We start from the raw sequence: 16,925 nt of genomic DNA, 5'->3' as shown, positions 1-16,925 counted from the left end.
CAATTTTTTTGTTTTTCTCCGGCTTTTAATCTCATCCAAATTTGTAAAGGCAAGAGGATGATAAACTGGGAGAAGATGGGGATGAAAATGTTACTGGGACTGATGGTAAGGGTGATGAGAGTAAGAGAAGTTGTAGGAAAAGAAAGAGAAAGAGCATGAAAAAAGACAGTGGAATCGGTTGGGTTTGCTTGATAATGTTAAATTGAGCAAACTCCTCTATCTTCTCATGTGTATGCACCTATTTTTTTCTGGTTTTTTGGGGGAAATGTCTGTTTTTTCCTGGTATTTTCTGGTTACCTGATTTGAGAAGAGATGATGAAGATGATGAGTCTTTGTGCTTCGCTTTGGGCGCGGCCTTCTTATCGAATAACCATGAAAATCGATAAATATAAACTGAGCATTTCCATTAAACTGTTTATTGGATTGTCTCCATAAGCTTTGGCTCTCTCTCTCTCTCTCTTTCTTGTCTTCCTTTCATCATGATCATCTTTCTTTCCGAGTGACTCCAAGAAAGAAAATAAATCTCATAATGTGATAAAATTATACACTAACAGTAAAGAAATATAATAGAAACATTATTATCAAACTTTACTGGGAACAATGAGAGAAGATGATCAAAATTTCTCTCCATTTTTATATTTTGGATGAAAACCTCGAGGAAGCAACCGCAGCAATTAGATCCGATCATGATAGTTTAAATTATAATTTATTGAGATAACTATTGGAAAAGTTGAAGGACAAAAAGTTAAATTGGAATGAAGATTTAACGATTTATTAACAAAAAACTAAACCGATGACACTTCACCGTGACCCTGATGACTTGAGTTATATGCTTTGATTGACTTTATTGTTTTAATTGAACTGTTTATAAAATTTTCACTTGATGCAATTGAAGAAGCTGACGAACTGGTGATACCATCTTCGTCATATGATTCTGCTAGTGACATCGCACTATCGTTGAAATTTTCACAAAAAGGTCCATAATTTTTAGGTAAAGGTTTTTTTAAGTGAGGAGGATGGTGGTAGTGATGATGGTTATGGTGGTTGTTGTGATTTATATTGTGATGGTGAAGTGAGAGAGTGGGAGGCTATGGAAATTTTTCTTTGACTCTGAGCCTCATTTGGCCACTTCGAACTTGGCTAAACCGAATCTCAATCAGATCAGGGAAAGAAACAAGAACAAAATAATTTTCCTAATTCCCATCTTTATTAAAAATCTGTCACATGGTTACAGAAAACTTTGAATTGAAGTCTGCACATTAAGTTGGATAAAGTTTAGGGAATTATTAGTTGGGTACAGAAAGTTGTATAATGAATTAGGAATGAAAAAATTATGGGTTAATGATTCAACTTGGAATGTTCATCGATCATTGTTTATCGCGAACAGGACAGTTCGATTGATCAACCAGTTGCATTGTTTTCTTATCCACTCCAAATTTTGTCTCTAGATCATTGAATAATCGGTCCAAAGTATCTTTAGGTAAAGTTGGATATCGAGAAAGAATCCAAGCTGATTCTGTATTGAATAAACAAAAATAAAGTCCAATTAGAATAAGTTTTGTAGCATATTTAGCAGATTAGAATAAACAAATATGTTTGAAAGCTAAAAATTGCCATAAGATAAAATAGCAACATGTTACTCACCAAATTTAAAAGCTTTGAAAACATCAACACAAGAAACCACAATTGCGTAATTGTTGAAATCAGTATCGGCAATCAAATAAGGAGCTTCTGGTGAGACTAAGGAAAGATGGAGAGGACAATGAACGGTTAGATAACAAGTGTAAAAAAATTATAAATATAACAGACTTACATCTTGAAAATTTGACTTTAAGCAAGTTACTTGATTCTGTTAGTCGAGCAGTTCCTATTGCTTTGGATAGTTTATCTCTGGAAAAATCACAAGGAAAATATTTATCAGGTTCAACAATTGAAAATTAAAGATGTTAATACTCGTAAACAGCCGATAGCATTTTGCCTCCAAACTTTTATTTAAAGGGAATTATTTAAAAGAGAAAATCCTTTCTGATTGGTTAATTAATATCAGATATCGGTTAGCTTACTGATATTCAGATACTAGTATCTGATACTGTAAGAGTGCAAGGAAGCTTGATAGGGAAAAGTAAACTCGAGTAAAACCTCAATTTAGTTGTTAATATGTTTATTGTAATTTTTAGCATTAACTTTTTATAAACTCTTTAGCAAACTATTAAGCTGCTTAGACCAAATCTTTTGATACCTCACCATCGACTGATATATTTTTGTAGCTTTTGAAGCAGTCTGTTTTTGTCAATCTACTAGTGAAGACTGTTTCCAAGTTTTGGTCCAGCAGGTTTTAAATTTACTCTCATTTAACTCATCTTTCTAAAATTTTACCTCAGTGCTAATTGATCAATAATGTCTAATCAAAATGAAAAGCAACACGATTTTACCAGCCCTGCCAATCATCAGCAATTTAAAGTGATCAATAACAACACACTCAATAATAAGTGGATTCGATTGAATGTTGGTGGATCTATTTTTCTTACCACTCGATCCACTCTTTGCCGTGACCCTAAATCTTTCTTATATCGTTTATGTGAAGAAGATCCGTCTCTTGGAAGTGATAAAGATGAGTCAGGAGCATACCTGATTGATCGTGATCCAACTTACTTCGGGCCTATCTTAAATTTTCTACGGCATGGAAAGCTTATCATCAACAAGGATCTTTCAGAGGAAGCTGTCCTAGAGGAAGCTGAGTTTTACAATATTACTGATTTGATTAAATTATGCAAACAACGTATCTCTGATGCAGAGCGAAGAAGTGATCCTGACAAACATGTTTACAGAGTAATGCATTGTGACGAGAACGAGCTAACACAAATGGTTTCGACAATGTCTGATGGATGGAAATTTGAACAACTCATTTCTGTACCATACAATGGATTTCAAACTGAATACTTGTGCGTTGTTTCACGGGAATGCACCAACTCAATAAAAATGATGAACGAAAACTCTGACCGAGCAAAGTTGATCCAACAAAAAGCAACAGGAATGTGAAGTCTTTTTCAAAAACACCAATCATCAAATCATGTAGTGTTATTAGTCAAACCATCTTTGTCTTTGTATATTTGAATTATGTACATCTTTATGGATTTATAAGTTAATATTCAATTTTTTGTCATTTACTCAAATAAATTGATAAAATATTTCAATTCATTGCTGTCTCAACTATTTGAAATCAACTCTTCGGTCAAAACTTAATTGGATGAATGCAAATTTTGGACTTACCTTGGATTAAATCCTTGATTGTCAACTTTCACTGTTCCATCCTCATTCAAACTGTAGTCTGCTGTTACACATTTCAAATTGATTTCCCAAATGTTATCAGTTCTGGCAATTTCGTACCATTTACCTAAATACTGGTACAAGTAAAATTAAACACAAATCAAATAACTTCAAGAATCGGGCAACTTTTCTATTTACCTTGGGCAATGAAAAACCACTGGGAGGTTGTAAGCTCGGACATGAACCAGGTGATAGGTTTTGACTATTGACATTAATCGCGATATTTAGGAACCAAATTGAAACAAACAATAGTTGCATTTTGATTGAAACTAATAGTTGAAAACTGTTAGAGGATAAGGATGAATGGAAATTTTGCTGATTTTTATAAAGATCGTCTGAAGTCAGTTACTCACTTGGCAAGTAAAAAATAAAAATTAATGATGCAATTAAGTATCCAGGAGACGAAACAAGAATGTTTTACTCTGACCGCAATTAAATTTACATTGGTTTCGCTTACTCTCAGTGTTGTTAATAAACAAGACAACCTTGAGAAACTTGATTTTTCAACCCTTTTCGGTAATCACTATTGCATTTGTTTTCATCGTTGATCAGTTAATTATTGTGTTATAAACTAGCTAATAGTTGTCAAGGTTTGGTAAACATTTATTTATTTAACATGAATCAGAAGAGCCAATATAAACTGTGAGACAACGAAAACAAAATAATAAAAAATTTGCTTTATTTTGCTAATTTAGATCAAATATATTAAAATTAATTACATATTTGTATACCAAAAGTTAACACATTAATAAAAATTGAGATTGTGTTGTGATGAGTAATAAGAGATGGCGCTTGAACAATTTAAATTCGAAATTGTATTGTTCGAATTCGAATTGCCTTTTAAATTAGAATTAAAATGTTCATTCAAGTTTCTAACTTTTTAAACTGTTCCTTCTTAATTCCATCGAGTTGATTATTAAATTTTATTTGAAATGGTTTTTCAAAATCAAGTTGAAGTTATTAATATTGATTTTTCCGATGAAAGTTTGGACCAATCTGAAATTGTTTTTCAATCGGTTAACAAATTAATAAGTGAAATTGAAAAAGAAGTGATTGAGATTTCTGATGATGACAGTAATCATGAAGATGTGCAATCAACTGTGTCCCAGTGTTTGAATAAACTTTTAAATGAAATTTCCTTTGAAGCGATTGATATTCCCGATGACGATGGCAAAAGATCACAGGAAATTTCAGATAATCAAGACAGCCAAGAAATTAAAGTTGTTTCTCCCTGTTGTGTCTCGATTGGTTCCCAAACATCGGAATCTTCTGATGATTATGAGATCCAGACAACACAATTGGGTCCACGAGTGGTCTTTGATGATGACAGTGTAAGATATTTACAAAAGAGAAGAACAGAATTGATGAAAATGAAACTTTGGAAAAAGAAGTGGAATAAAATGTGTCGCAATGAAAAAAGAAAAGAACGAAAACACAAGTCTAAGTCCAAACATCGCCATATTAACCGAATAAATCCATTTATATCTTAAGACGAGGAAATATTTTCCAATATGTGACTCAAATTGTTAATAAAATCTTGGCATAATCGGTAAGTTAAACAATCTTGTTGAATTACTCCTTTTTCTAACAATACAATTAAAAATTTCATCTAATTTCAGGTGATCCAGCACTTCTAAAGTTGGCCAAGTTGAACTATCAAATAAACGAATATACAACAAATTATATGAAACATCAAAAATCCATGTACATAAATCAGAAATTTTCAATAAGTAATTACAGAAATGATGTTAGTTAGAAACAAGTCCAAACCTTTTTAATTTGATAGACTTCAAATGATTTTGTAATATTACAAATTATCAACAATAAAATTGTTGTTTCCAATTAATTATACATAACCATAATCAAGTAATTAAGCAGCAACCATTTCAGTTTCACTTTCTTCCTCCATTTCTTCTTCTTCTTCTTCACTATTTTCTTCTTCCATTTCATCTTCAAATTTAACGATAACTTTAGGTTTTGTCTTTCTCTTTTCTCTCTTCATTCCAGCAGCCGGTGATTTTATCAATGCCATGTCTCGTTTAACCTCCTTGATATCTCTTTCTCTTTCGATAGTATTGGCTTTACGGAGTCTCTTCAATACGAATTCAGATTCTCTCCTCTTTCGTATCTGAGTAACCGTCTTCATTGCTTCTATAGTCTTATTCCATAATTCTCGGTTGTATTTGAGTGGAATATTGCGTCTCTTTTCAAATTCAAATGAAGGGTCATTCACAAGTTCTTTACCTGCAGCTTTACGGTAGGCTTTAGTCCATTTCGTTTTTCTAGGATTCTTCTTTTGGTTGAATCGACGTCTACATTTACTTCTACAAAATCGAAAAAGCTGAAGAAAAGAAAATAAGAAAACATTTAATATAAGCTTGAACCAGAGACAGAATCAATTGAAGTACTATGGGAATTAGAAACTTACTTTACAATCATTCCTCACGAAAACTATACCATGGCCAGGGTAAATAGGGGATGAACAAAAGTAACAACGTTCAATTCGCATGATGATTTAAAATAAATAATCCAAACTATTATTTAAATTAACAATTAAAGATTTGTGCTACGAGAGCAAAAACACACCAAACACTAAGCATGAGTTTTGGTAGCTAAGGGCTGGTTTTGGTAACCAAGTAAGTGGATTTTTAAACGAGGGAAAACCAAAAAGTCAAAGCGAGATTGATTTTAATGAAAAAATAAAGTCTTCGAGATTTTTATTTTTGATCGGGTTGATCTAATTTTAATGATTGTTATTTTTACTAATTATTTAAGTTTATTTCAGATTAGAAATATGGAATTAAAAATTTATTCAACAACAGCATGTTCAACATGTAATTTACAACATTGGGCATGCGTAGGGTAATTGATCAAAATTTTTCCTATCAATTTTTACATGTGCGTTTTGTTTATACTTGACAATAATAATTATTTTGATAAATTGACATTTAAGTTTATTCAAGCCTGTCAGTGATCAGATTTATCGATAGAATTGTCTTCCGTCTTTAATGGTGAACTATGACTGAATTTTGATGTTTTATTCTCTAGTCATTTGCATCTTTACTTTTCCAAATAATCATGTTTACAAATCATATTAAACTTGCTTTGGTACTTCCATCTCGATCACTTGTGAATCATCTTCATCAACAGGCTACTGGACAATCTACTACAACTAAACATACATTTCCTAGCAACCATGTTTATCAAAGAATATATAATTGGACTCATCTAGATCAGTTTGCTGACCATTTGTTGAGTAAAATTTTATTAAATGATCCTGAAACTGTTTGCTTGGCCAAGCCATTTGGTGTTGGTATTTACAATCCTTATGATAAATCGAATCATCCTGAGAAAATTGAACCTAAAAAATTCGGTGATCCAAGATACTGTGTTAATGATGTTATAGATATATTAGCGAATAAATTGAATGTTGGACGTTTATCATTTGCTGAAACTCAAGATCGAATATTTAGTGGTATCATGGTTCTGTCAAAATCACCCAAAGGAGTTGAACGGATCAAGCGTTCCATCAAGGTGTCAAGAGCGTTGCATTTGTCACCTTACACTTATCATTGTTTAACTTATGGAGCTCCAATGATGAAAGAACCGATTGTCGAAGAAATAGTTGCGATCGAACAGATAATTGTTAACGAAAAGACTGGTGAAAAAGATACAGAAATTATTTATAATCCGTCCAAATCAATATTGTACAAAAATAAAGACGTTAGAAAAGTTAAAGCCGAACTTAAAGTATTGGATTATAATTCTAGTCTAAATGTTGCCTTGGTGGAACTAAGCTGTAGTCGAACTAATTACCATTTCGTGAGATGCTATTTAGCAAGTAAAGCCTGTTTTATACTTGGTAAGTATCAGAAGTTGCATTTCATCAAACATTTCTAAAATTGTTGCTTATCAATGTTATTTTCATTTCAGGTGATCCTAGGTTTTCAAGGAGAGTCGGACATGTTCTAGGAGTTCCATATTCGTTGAATGCTTCAAACAAACGGCCCAGAGAGGAACCACTACCTGCCGCAGTCCGAAAGATCTTAGATGTTCCTAATAACAAATCAATACCTTTGATGTTACATCAAGTGAAACTTTGTTTGTCAAAATACGCAAAAAATACCGACCTGTTAGTTGAGGATTACAATTATCCAGAATTTTTTTCTTGGACAGTTAGAAAATTATTTGGAACAAATACAAATTATAAATAAGTAATGAAAGATTTTACTTTAATCACTTTTTCAAATGTTTAAATTATAATTTTTCAACTAAAAGCTGTAAATTTTGACTATAGAGATACGATGAAAATGATCCCAATTGCATGCAATCAGAACATCTAATTTTAACATTTCAAAGAAGTGTTGTCAAGGGAAGAGGAATATTATGAGTACAGTTTCAACAGTTTCAAGTAGCGACTTTCTGCACTCGCAAGTAATGGCGCTGGACAATCAAAAACAAACTCAAATCGGGAATAACCAATAAAATAGTCGTCCCAAAATACGTAACCGTTTCTTTCAGTCAATAAATCACCATTTATCTTCATCAATGATAAACAGTTTCCTCTAATTACTTCGGACTCTAAACCTGAGATTTAATTTGTCGAAACCGCTATTTAACCGCTGTTACCCAGCATTAAGCATGCGTAAAGTATTAACGATATTTATATTTTTCTATTACAGCACCAGATGTCTCAAAAGGAAAACTCGGATCATCATTTGGTTAAGTTTTTTATCTCTGTTGGTCGACTTTTGGTTCTTTTCTCCATTCACCATCAGTAATTAAATCAATTCATCAACTTTTGGATTTACCGTTAACGTCAACTTGGCCATCGCTTGTTTCTAGATCATCGTCAATTATGGTATATTGATGGTTAATATATTATAATTACATTTGTCCATCCTAATTATATTCCCTATAGCCTATTGTTTTATTTATTCTCTTGGTTGTCGCTTGTTTCAATTTTGTTTGGATTTTTATCGTTTCTTCCTAATTTTCAACTTTATCGCTTTTGTGACCCTTTATTTTCCAATTATTCCAATAACACATCATTCCTTCCCGATCAAACCATTAATCCATCCTTGACCCATCTTTTTCATCTCATCTCAATCATCTGTTTAACAACTTGAGCCTTCTTCCTGTTAAATTTTTTTTTTCATGAGCGTTTTTGTTTATTCCTTATATGTTTCATCTTTTTTTATTCAGATTTGATTTGGTCATATTGTTAGATGTTTTGCAATCATTTGTCATCTTCCCTCTTGTTGTTTATCTGATGGTCAAAGCGTAATAATCCATTCTTTCATCACCATACTTCTCTTTCATCATTTATTGATTCGTTTCGTCAAGATCGACCTTGATAATATCAATATACTCTTGAATCGTAGTTTTAGCTCAGAATTACTCATAAGCCTCGTCTCAAGGGCTTCTCCGTTTTCTCGGTCTTTCTTTTTTTATTGAAGACTTTTCTATTGGTTTGCGAGCTTGTATTTCTTTGTTTCCTCTCTTTTCCATTTTACTGTATTTTAATTTTTCGACTTCAGTCGATTTCATCAGATTTATTTTCTGAAATTTGAAATTAGACTAAAATAGTTTTTTTCATATAAATAATACTGTCTTCTTTATGCCCACAGCAAAGATTAAAGTCTTCACAAAAAGAAAAAGTCAGACATTTCATTCAATTCACCAATACCGGAGAGAAAACGGCTATCTACTGTTTACAAGCCCACGATTGGAAATTAGATGTGGCCTCTGATGCATATTTTAATGATCCTCTGCAATACTATAAAGAACAATGTAATGATAAAAAGAAATTGGAAAGTTGGTTTCAAAAATACCGAGGTAAGTATCAGCTGAGGAATAGAAATAGATGCAGACTGTCAAGGTTAATTTGATTGAAAAATAGAATATCCCAGGAATTTTTTCGTTCTAAAACAATTTTCCTTGTGATTTTCACATATGGCTACGGTCCACCTAAAAGAGTATTTTATCAACTCTGACTAATTTCAAACACAAATTGCGTTCTATTTATTGCATCAGATTAGCACCCATTGTTGCTACTGTGTATCATAAGTTACATACTCTCACAAACAATCCTTTATCAAATCTGACAAGCTCATGTTTGAATTGTCGGTTACTATTTCAAAATTTAATAAGGTGTATCTTCATTCAAATTAACTTTCATTTTGTACCTTGTCTATTTTTACTCTTTTCTAATTTCATTCTAACATTTTTTTTGGGTTTTTTATAGATCCACACGATCCCGATAAAATAACGTCAGACGGTATTCTTAAATTTCTTCAAGAATTACAATTAGAACCTGCGGATGTTAAAGTACTGATATTTGCTTGGAAATGTAAAGCGAAAGAACAGTGTTTGTTCACACGAGACGAATTTTTCACGGGTCTGATAGATTGTGGAGCAGATACTCCAGAGAAACTTCGACAAAGACTGATGGCCATCGAAAAAGAATTGAGAAAAGATGCAACGAAATTTAAAGACCTTTATTATTTTACGTTCAACTATGCTAAAAATGAAGGTCAAAAAAGTCTGGACCTGGAGATAGCTTTGGCTTATTGGAATATATTTTTTAATGCGGAACCCTATTCAAACCCTGATCCAAGTGGTAATTCATCTAGGTCAGCCTCTAATAGTCAACCTATTGGTATAGTTCCATTTAGATTACTACCCTTATGGTCGTATTATCTCAAAAATCATTACCAGAGGTCGATAAGTCGTGATACATGGAATTTATTATTGGATTTTATATGCCTCATTAAGGATGATTTGAGTAATTATGACGAAGAAGGTGCTTGGCCCGTTCTTTTGGATAGCTTTGTTGAATGGGTTAGAAAAGGTAACCATGAAAATGTTCAATAGTGAAAAAGAAATTAATTTGTAAAGTAAACAAATTGGTCGTGCACAAAAAAACCAAATAACATCTAATTCACCAACAAACAACATTCATATCATTAACAAATCGCTTAAAAAAAATCATTTCTTAATCAAAATAGAGATGGACGATAAACTTAATGATCATCTTTATAAGCCTAATATGCAACGAGCAAAGAAACTCTAAAATGAAAAAGAAAATGTGCCCTGTGATGAGAAAATTTACTCTAATTTTTTTTCTTTATTCATCTTGATAAACCTTTGCTCCTTGTTTCTTTAAAATATTGAATATCACACTTTTCATTATTCAATTTCTTATCCCCTTCAAACTTCGTCTCGGTGATTTTTCAAATTCATCTCCCACTTTGATAACAACTTATTTTGCTTTCGAGAAAAACCTAAACAGAATTATGTATCCCGATCGCGTTTCTGCTCAAGGGAATAGTACATTTAGTAACATTGATGAAAGTTGTAATTTCAACCTTTTGAAATATTTTATTGGAAAGTTATGATTCTTAAGGAATAAAGAGCAAACCAGCCAGAATTAAATATCCATTTATTCAGATATCTGACGGTGAAGAATCTGAGAAATAGTTTAAGCTACGCGCATTTTATTCACTTGTTCATATTTCAATCAATGAATTCATCTTACAGAATTTCTTCGTTCAGGTACGGACCTGTCAGAATTTAATTCCATCCAGTTCAATCATTTTGATCGGCTTTGTTGATTTCAACAGTTGTGTCTAGATTGAGTTGAAACTCAACCAGTATTAGCTCTTATCAAATTAATGATATCAAGTTAGTCTATAAAAATTCAAAGGCAAATGTCCTTATCGTTTGATAAACGAGTTTCTTTTAAAGTTACCTTATAAATCAATGCTTAGAAAATCCAAGTTGTTTCGAGTAAACAGGATTCGTTCATTAAAAATCATGAAAGATACAGAAGCAGATATCAGATTTTAATGTTAATTTTTAATAGCATTCCCAATAAAATCAAGAAATTTGGTTGTCAACATTAAACTGAAATAAAAATTTAGTGATTTACAATTTTACAGCAAATTATTAAGATGAAAATAGGTATTGTGAGGCTTGGAGATAGAACGAGTCAAAATTGGTTCCCTTGATCCAAACATCTTTGAAAATAAGGACAGAAAAATTCGAACTCGCTGGTGAGACGCAAATTGAACCATTATTTTCAATCATCTGCTTCATTCTCACCTTTTCCTCTATCATCTGTCCAACATTTAAAACAAATTTAGCTTGACTTAGGAAATAATCTTGATTACATTGAGAATAATTACAGTCAATTACACACAAAGTGTAAGCCATTTTCTCGACGCAAGCCGTTAAAGCATCAATCTTGGCCAATCTAATGAAATGCTTGCTCTCATTGAGAGGGCAAATTTTAATCGAGAAACGTTGATTGTTGTGTGGATTTGATATAATGAAATCTTTACCAATTTCAGCTCGTTCAATTTTAAATGATGGATAACCTTTAAATGTCTGGTAGAGCAAATTTTCAACAATTGAACCCAATTTTGTCGTCCATATAGATCCGATTTCTGGCTGAATATCGTTGCTTTCAACTAATTTTTCCTCATTCTTTGTTGAAATGTTTAATAATGAATCATATTTTTTTATTTTCATTTTCAAATCTTCAACGCTAATTGTCTCAAGTAAAGTCGCAAACTCTTTCAGATCATCTATTTTGATTTGCGATTTCAAAAAGACATCAACTTCATCTTTTCTTTCAATCACATTTTGTAGCCATTCTTGACCATTTTCAATAATAATCTCATCAAGTGACTCTAAAAAATCAATATTCAACTTTAAATTGATCAATCTATCAATTGTTTCCCAGCTTTTCCCCGAATTAATAACAGCCAAAGCTATCTGCGAACCTTTAAATCCATAAGCTTTGGCCATCAACAAGTCTCTGTTAGCTGTTAATATTGGAAATAAATTACACTGATCTGGATGATTACTGCACCAAATGTCCAATTGATGAAATAATTTGATCCAATTTTTGCAAGATTCCTCATCAACGTTCTCGTCTTTTTTACTCCCAGCAACAATTGGCTTGAAAATTGAGTCCAACATGAATGTTAACCTGGAAACTGATTCACGTCTAACAGTTGATGGTTTACACTTTATCCTATTATCAACAAGCCAATTTGAACAATCAACTGGATTACCTTGATTATCTTTAACATAAATATTAACAAGCTTTTTGAATGAGATCTCTTGATTTTCAAAATTAGTCGGTTCATCTTCTAACCAAATATCAGTTGTGAGTGAAGTTAATTGTCCATTCTGAAGAGGAATCAGCCGGTATTGATCAAGCAAATTAGTTAAATTATACTCTTCCAGCAAGTAAATTATATCATTGATCCAATTATAAATATTGACAATCAATGGATAAGATCGGAGCAATTGGTCAACATGAACTACTTCTTTATTTTCAACTCCAACAGTCATTCCGAGGCAAGTTAACAGCAATTTCATTGACCAACGGAGAAAGAATGACCGAGGATAGACTTTGAATGATTCGGCACTGATTGGATGACTTTCAATTGCTATGAAAAAGAAGAAAATTTTGGAATTAATTGTTACTGTTGCTCAAAGATTTTGATGGTTGTCACTTACAAGGATGGATTTGTTTCAAAATGTATGTCATTTTGGTTGTAATCGTATCTGGCTGATCATAAAAAAGTAGACTTAGTTCATGAGCCGACTGAATAGTCAGTGAATCCAGTTTAGTCGACGCTCTTTCAATTCTGTGAAGCAATATTTCTAGATTGATGAAAATATTTTCAACTTGCATCACAGGAATCCAAGATAATTTGTGGGTAATTTGCTTGTGAAGTAAATTGTCTCTAAGATCGTCTCCTAATTCAATGCAAATGTCTTTTAAAATTTCATCAATATCTCCATCACGATGAATCTGCTGTTGATTTTTGCTCGATGAACCATGGAATGATCTGAGGATTCCATTTTGAGAAGGAAGAATGGCACGTTTCTCGATAATTTGTTGAAAACAAACGTTTTTCGATAAAAAGCCTATCAACTCGCTTAACCAACTAATTGCGCGATCTTCATTCTTAGAGATATAATCAATTGATGTTGCCTCAATCAGCTGGATAGCTTCATCGACACTAAATTTAACTGGCAGTTCCCAATCATTGTAATCTTGATTTATAACTTGAATCCATTGTTGTGCTTCATCGAAATGTGGACAATCTTTTGATTTTGTTATAATTTTTGCGGCAACCGAATACCAAGCTTCAGGTTGAACCGGACAATCTGGGAATAGACAATCATCTATTCTTGAATAGAAATATAGTTCATCGGTACACTTGGTGTTTCGAACTAAATCTTGACTGCGGATAAATTGTCTCAAAGGTAATTGAATCTCTCGTCTAAACCAAAGATTATCAGAGTAACGGTTTGAATAACGCGGTAAACCACTTATGGCCAGTATGTAGCGATTAAGAACTTGTAATTCAATCAGTTCTTGGATAAAGGTTATCCAATGATCACGATAAGCACACAATATTGATCGATTAGTGTCTGCGATTGGATCAATATCGGATTCCAGAGATTTCTTTATACGAATGCCATCTTTAAAGTCATTTGGACACCAATGGGAGCTTTGAATTAATGGAGCACAATGAAAGTCTTCTGTTCCAGTTAGAGGAAAATCTTTAAACAGTTTAGTTTGATTGGGAATTTGGGTGAGAAAGTAATCGTTTGAACCAGTTTTGGTACAATTGATTCCAAGAGTAATTCCGAAAGAATCAAAGTGACGAATCAACATGGAATGAGTTATACCAAGAACCTTGGCCCTTACAATTTTCTTGTAGACAGATTTACGCCTAAGAGCGTATTTGTTTTGTGATCCATTGATATTTATTGTGATTGATTCAATTGATTCATTGACTACCAAGGTAAAGATAATGTTTCGTTTAAGGTCCTCCAATGCTGAATGAGCAATTGAATAAGATTCAGGATCCAAATGGTATTCAAATGATGAGTAACCAGCCAAGGTGGATGAGGATCCAGATAAAGATGGTGATGAAGAGGGTGATATTTTACGACCAGAGGAATCAAAGATCTCGCTATGAGGATGTGTAAGGTCAATAATAAGTTGATATGTTTCCTCTAAAAGTCTTTTCATATCACTCAAGTTATCAGCTGTTCGTTTCAAAATTAATTTGAAATCACGGAAACCTCGAGGTGTAGTCACTTGTCCTTTAATGGTAACCACTTTATTTAACACATGAGTCTTTATAAAACCTGTACCCAAACGGCTTTCATCATGGACTTTGGTTGATCCTCGACGGGCCAAAGCAATCAAATCTTTTACACGAAACTCCAATCCATTGTGAGCAAAGATGAATCTATCCTTTTCAAGGTTTATTGAAATGTTGACCGGCACATTGGGACGAGCACAATCCTTGGCATTTTGAATCAATTCCCAAATAAAACGGTGTTTTTGATTCTCTGGCAGGGATTTGAGTCGTTCAAGCTCTTTGAGGATACATCGAGCCTCAAAGTCTAGACGAATCTCGTCCAGTGAGTTAGCTACGGAACCATACATTTTGAATTTAATTTACAACAATTATAAATAAAGTAAATTTTAAAACGAAACAATATCAAAATGTAAAAAGCAGTTAAAAAGGCAAAAATGAAGTCAGTGTCAATTTTCAACATTAAGTCTCTTCTTGAAAGGTTCTTCTTGGCAATTATCTAACAGCTTTCTTATAATCGGGCTCACTAATCACACCCTGATGCTATTCGCACATTGAGCATTGTAAATTCTGGATTATCTTGTTTACATACATTTTGGTCTGATCTAGAGCTTTTATTACTCTAAATAAATTACATGAAAGTCAAATCATAAAATACTGAAACCATGAAATACAGTGAAGTAAAGTGAAGTTTGCGAAAATGAGTCGAATTCCAATCGTTATTGTTTCTATAGTTTTACGAAATCAATTGAAATTGATTAATTCAGAAAATTGGGTTTAAATTAAATTTTTATTCGATATTTAAAAAAAATTATGAATTACATGTACATGTGATATTTCAAAAATTACACTGAAAATGAGGTTACATAAAGGTCTTTTATTCATCCCTTAAGCGGATTACTTATGTACGATTTGTGAATTTCATTATAATTTTATCTAATCATATCTAATTATTCAGATTTATTATTAAAATTGAAATTTAAAATAGATTTTACAGAAATAATCAGATTGAAATGCTTTTTTTGTTTGGAAATTTTGATTTTGAACTACGCGCATTTTTTGTGCTTGTTTGTTAGCATTGAAGTCAGTGAATTCATTTCTTTCAAAATGAACATCATTTCTTTAAAAATGTGGATTATTTCAATTATAAAACATATTTTTGTGCGTTTTTATCGCTTTATGAGAACGTTGCGTCACAAATGGTTATGGTCATGCGATGATGAGATTATAAATGAACCAATTTCCTACGATTGTATAAATGTTGAAGAACAACCAGTCAGTTGTATAAATAACAAAATATTGCAAGCTGCTCCGTTACCAGGCCAAGGATCATCTGTTGATTCCAGACCAGAAAGATCGCGACCAGAAACTCGTAACATGGCAAGTGGACAGAGTGGACATGGGGTGCCTTCAAGAAGTGATAAAAGTCAATTCAGTCAAGGTAGAGCTGAACAAGGAAACCACAAGTCTAACCAAGCTAGTAACAAAAGGAAATTTGAAGACCCTCTTGATATGGTTAAAGAAATCGACAATGAAGCCGCTAAATTAGAATTAGAAGTCGATAAATTCACTGGGGATTACCAAGATAAGGAATACAAATTTCTTGATGAAATGTTAACGCGATGCATGTTAAAGCTTGATAACATAGATTCAAATGGACGAGAGGATGTTAGAAATGCTAGACGGTCAACATTGAATCGAGTGGACCGTTGTATAAACATCTTGGAAAGCAAAGGTAATTCATCTGAATCTGGTGAGAATAAAAATGATTCAAATAGTGATGCCAACACCGATACTACAAGTGAAGCCCAGCAAAATGATTCTTCTTCTGAATCAAATCAATCCAATGAAAGTGGTGGTACAGAGGGAGACAACAAATCTGTAAATTGTGCAGCTTATGGTGAAATTGAAAAGAAAGATAATAATATAAATCAATATCAATCAGCAACCAACATGCCGGAATTTTTCGTAAAACCGGTTTTTTCATCGTCAATTGTTGAAAATTTGATTGCAGAAATTCTAGACCAAGATGAACCTTCAGAAGAACCAAGTGAAATTGATATAGAAACAGATTACGACCAAAAGGCCTCTACTAGACTCGAATTGGATCAATTTGGGTTAAATATTTGTAGTGCTGTTAGTTTACCGATTAAAATTTAATAATTTTGTAATTTATGTAATTTAATTAACTGAGTAAAATTAATGTGTTTGTCTGCTTTGTCTGGAAAGCGATATTAAACAATCATTTTTCACTTGTCTCAGTAATTACTTTACTTTTATTTTGATTATATATTGAACAAATCTAACATTTCTTCATTTATTGTATCAAACACCTAAATGTAAGCAACTTGATCCAGCAAGTTAATTTATTCTGATTAAATCTTCATTTTGAAAACTTTACTCATTTGTCATTTTGTTAACTCGACTAAGAACATGATAAATTCCAGTAGTAGCAAGAAC

General features: G+C 32.4%; 5 protein-coding genes, 1 long non-coding RNA gene and 1 pseudogene across 9 annotated transcripts; 4 read left to right on the top strand and 3 right to left on the bottom strand.

The window, feature by feature from the left end:
* Positions 1 to 1,185: 1,185 nt before the first annotated feature.
* On the bottom strand, positions 1,186 to 3,612 carry LOC107361171 (apolipoprotein D). Its single transcript, XM_015927919.3, has 5 exons — positions 3,466 to 3,612; positions 3,271 to 3,401; positions 1,814 to 1,890; positions 1,645 to 1,740; positions 1,186 to 1,516 (listed from the first exon to the last, which is right to left on the bottom strand). The coding sequence occupies exons 1-5, from the start codon at positions 3,583 to 3,585 to the stop codon at positions 1,368 to 1,370; spliced, it is 573 nt and encodes a 190-aa protein (XP_015783405.2). The 5' UTR covers positions 3,586 to 3,612; the 3' UTR covers positions 1,186 to 1,367.
* Positions 2,078 to 3,194, top strand: LOC107361170 (BTB/POZ domain-containing protein KCTD5 pseudogene; annotated as a pseudogene). Its single transcript, XR_016198158.1, has one exon. The product of XR_016198158.1 is annotated as a BTB/POZ domain-containing protein KCTD5 pseudogene (transcript).
* A 246-nt stretch (positions 3,613 to 3,858) lies between the features above and the next one.
* On the top strand, positions 3,859 to 5,173 carry LOC112538739 (uncharacterized). Its single transcript, XR_003082076.2, has 2 exons — positions 3,859 to 4,876; positions 4,947 to 5,173. It is a non-coding gene; the product is annotated as an uncharacterized LOC112538739 (long non-coding RNA).
* On the bottom strand, positions 5,076 to 5,923 carry RpL24-like (ribosomal protein L24-like). Its single transcript, XM_015928083.2, has 2 exons — positions 5,756 to 5,923; positions 5,076 to 5,668 (listed from the first exon to the last, which is right to left on the bottom strand). The coding sequence occupies exons 1-2, from the start codon at positions 5,834 to 5,836 to the stop codon at positions 5,198 to 5,200; spliced, it is 552 nt and encodes a 183-aa protein (XP_015783569.2). The 5' UTR covers positions 5,837 to 5,923; the 3' UTR covers positions 5,076 to 5,197.
* A 309-nt stretch (positions 5,924 to 6,232) lies between these two features.
* Positions 6,233 to 8,188, top strand: LOC107361291 (mitochondrial mRNA pseudouridine synthase RPUSD3). Of its 2 annotated transcripts, none has more exons than XM_089266743.1 (3): positions 6,233 to 7,189; positions 7,261 to 7,541; positions 8,010 to 8,188. In XM_089266743.1, the coding sequence occupies exons 1-2, from the start codon at positions 6,406 to 6,408 to the stop codon at positions 7,539 to 7,541; spliced, it is 1,065 nt and encodes a 354-aa protein (XP_089122869.1). In that variant the 5' UTR covers positions 6,233 to 6,405; the 3' UTR covers positions 8,010 to 8,188. The 2 variants fall into 2 exon arrangements, with proteins under 2 accessions (XP_089122869.1, XP_089122870.1); XM_089266744.1 differs by lacking the exon at positions 8,010 to 8,188 and adding an exon at positions 7,625 to 7,876.
* LOC107361292 (DCN1-like protein 1) lies at positions 8,036 to 10,777 on the top strand. Of its 2 annotated transcripts, none has more exons than XM_025160640.2 (3): positions 8,036 to 8,188; positions 8,958 to 9,165; positions 9,575 to 10,777. In XM_025160640.2, exons 1-3 carry the CDS (start codon positions 8,186 to 8,188, stop codon positions 10,201 to 10,203), a joined length of 840 nt encoding a protein of 279 aa, XP_025016408.2. In that variant the 5' UTR covers positions 8,036 to 8,185; the 3' UTR covers positions 10,204 to 10,777. The 2 variants fall into 2 exon arrangements, with proteins under 2 accessions (XP_025016408.2, XP_015783568.2); XM_015928082.3 differs by having other exon boundaries at positions 8,036 to 8,199.
* Positions 10,778 to 11,167: 390 nt separating this feature from the next.
* On the bottom strand, positions 11,168 to 15,270 carry LOC107361438 (uncharacterized). The gene is made up of 2 exons (XM_015928267.3): positions 12,862 to 15,270; positions 11,168 to 12,791 (listed from the first exon to the last, which is right to left on the bottom strand). Exons 1-2 carry the CDS (start codon positions 14,813 to 14,815, stop codon positions 11,278 to 11,280), a joined length of 3,468 nt encoding a protein of 1,155 aa, XP_015783753.2. The 5' UTR covers positions 14,816 to 15,270; the 3' UTR covers positions 11,168 to 11,277.
* Positions 15,271 to 16,925: the final 1,655 nt, after the last annotated feature.

Source organism: Tetranychus urticae, chromosome 1, assembly GCF_039701765.1.
Source record: "Tetranychus urticae isolate SD_2017Ah chromosome 1, NJAU_TeUrti_SD_1.0, whole genome shotgun sequence".
NCBI classification, from domain to species: domain Eukaryota; kingdom Metazoa; phylum Arthropoda; class Arachnida; order Trombidiformes; family Tetranychidae; genus Tetranychus; species Tetranychus urticae.
Note: the sequence above shows the minus strand (reverse complement) of the source record. Positions and strands in the feature narration are given on the sequence as shown.

Excerpts from the sequence above, each read along its gene's own strand:
- LOC107361171 (XM_015927919.3), bottom strand. The coding sequence starts at position 3,585 with ATGCAACTATTGTTTGTTTCAATTTGGTTCCTAAATATCGCGATTAAT. Across the intron at positions 1,741-1,813 it reads TAAAGTCAAATTTTCAAGAT|TCTCACCAGAAGCTCCTTAT; the intron begins GTAAGTCTGTTA and ends ATCTTTCCTTAG. Across the intron at positions 1,517-1,644 it reads TTTCAAAGCTTTTAAATTTG|AATCAGCTTGGATTCTTTCT; the intron begins GTGAGTAACATG and ends TATTCAATACAG.
- LOC107361291 (XM_089266743.1), top strand. The coding sequence starts at position 6,406 with ATGTTTACAAATCATATTAAACTTGCTTTGGTACTTCCATCTCGATCA. Across the intron at positions 7,190-7,260 it reads TAAAGCCTGTTTTATACTTG|GTGATCCTAGGTTTTCAAGG; the intron begins GTAAGTATCAGA and ends TTTTCATTTCAG.
- LOC107361292 (XM_025160640.2), top strand. Across the intron at positions 9,166-9,574 it reads TTGGTTTCAAAAATACCGAG|ATCCACACGATCCCGATAAA; the intron begins GTAAGTATCAGC and ends GGTTTTTTATAG.
- RpL24-like (XM_015928083.2), bottom strand. The coding sequence starts at position 5,836 with ATGCGAATTGAACGTTGTTACTTTTGTTCATCCCCTATTTACCCTGGC. Across the intron at positions 5,669-5,755 it reads TCGTGAGGAATGATTGTAAA|CTTTTTCGATTTTGTAGAAG; the intron begins GTAAGTTTCTAA and ends TCTTTTCTTCAG.
- LOC107361438 (XM_015928267.3), bottom strand. The coding sequence starts at position 14,815 with ATGTATGGTTCCGTAGCTAACTCACTGGACGAGATTCGTCTAGACTTT. Across the intron at positions 12,792-12,861 it reads TTTGAAACAAATCCATCCTT|CAATTGAAAGTCATCCAATC; the intron begins GTAAGTGACAAC and ends TCTTTTTCATAG.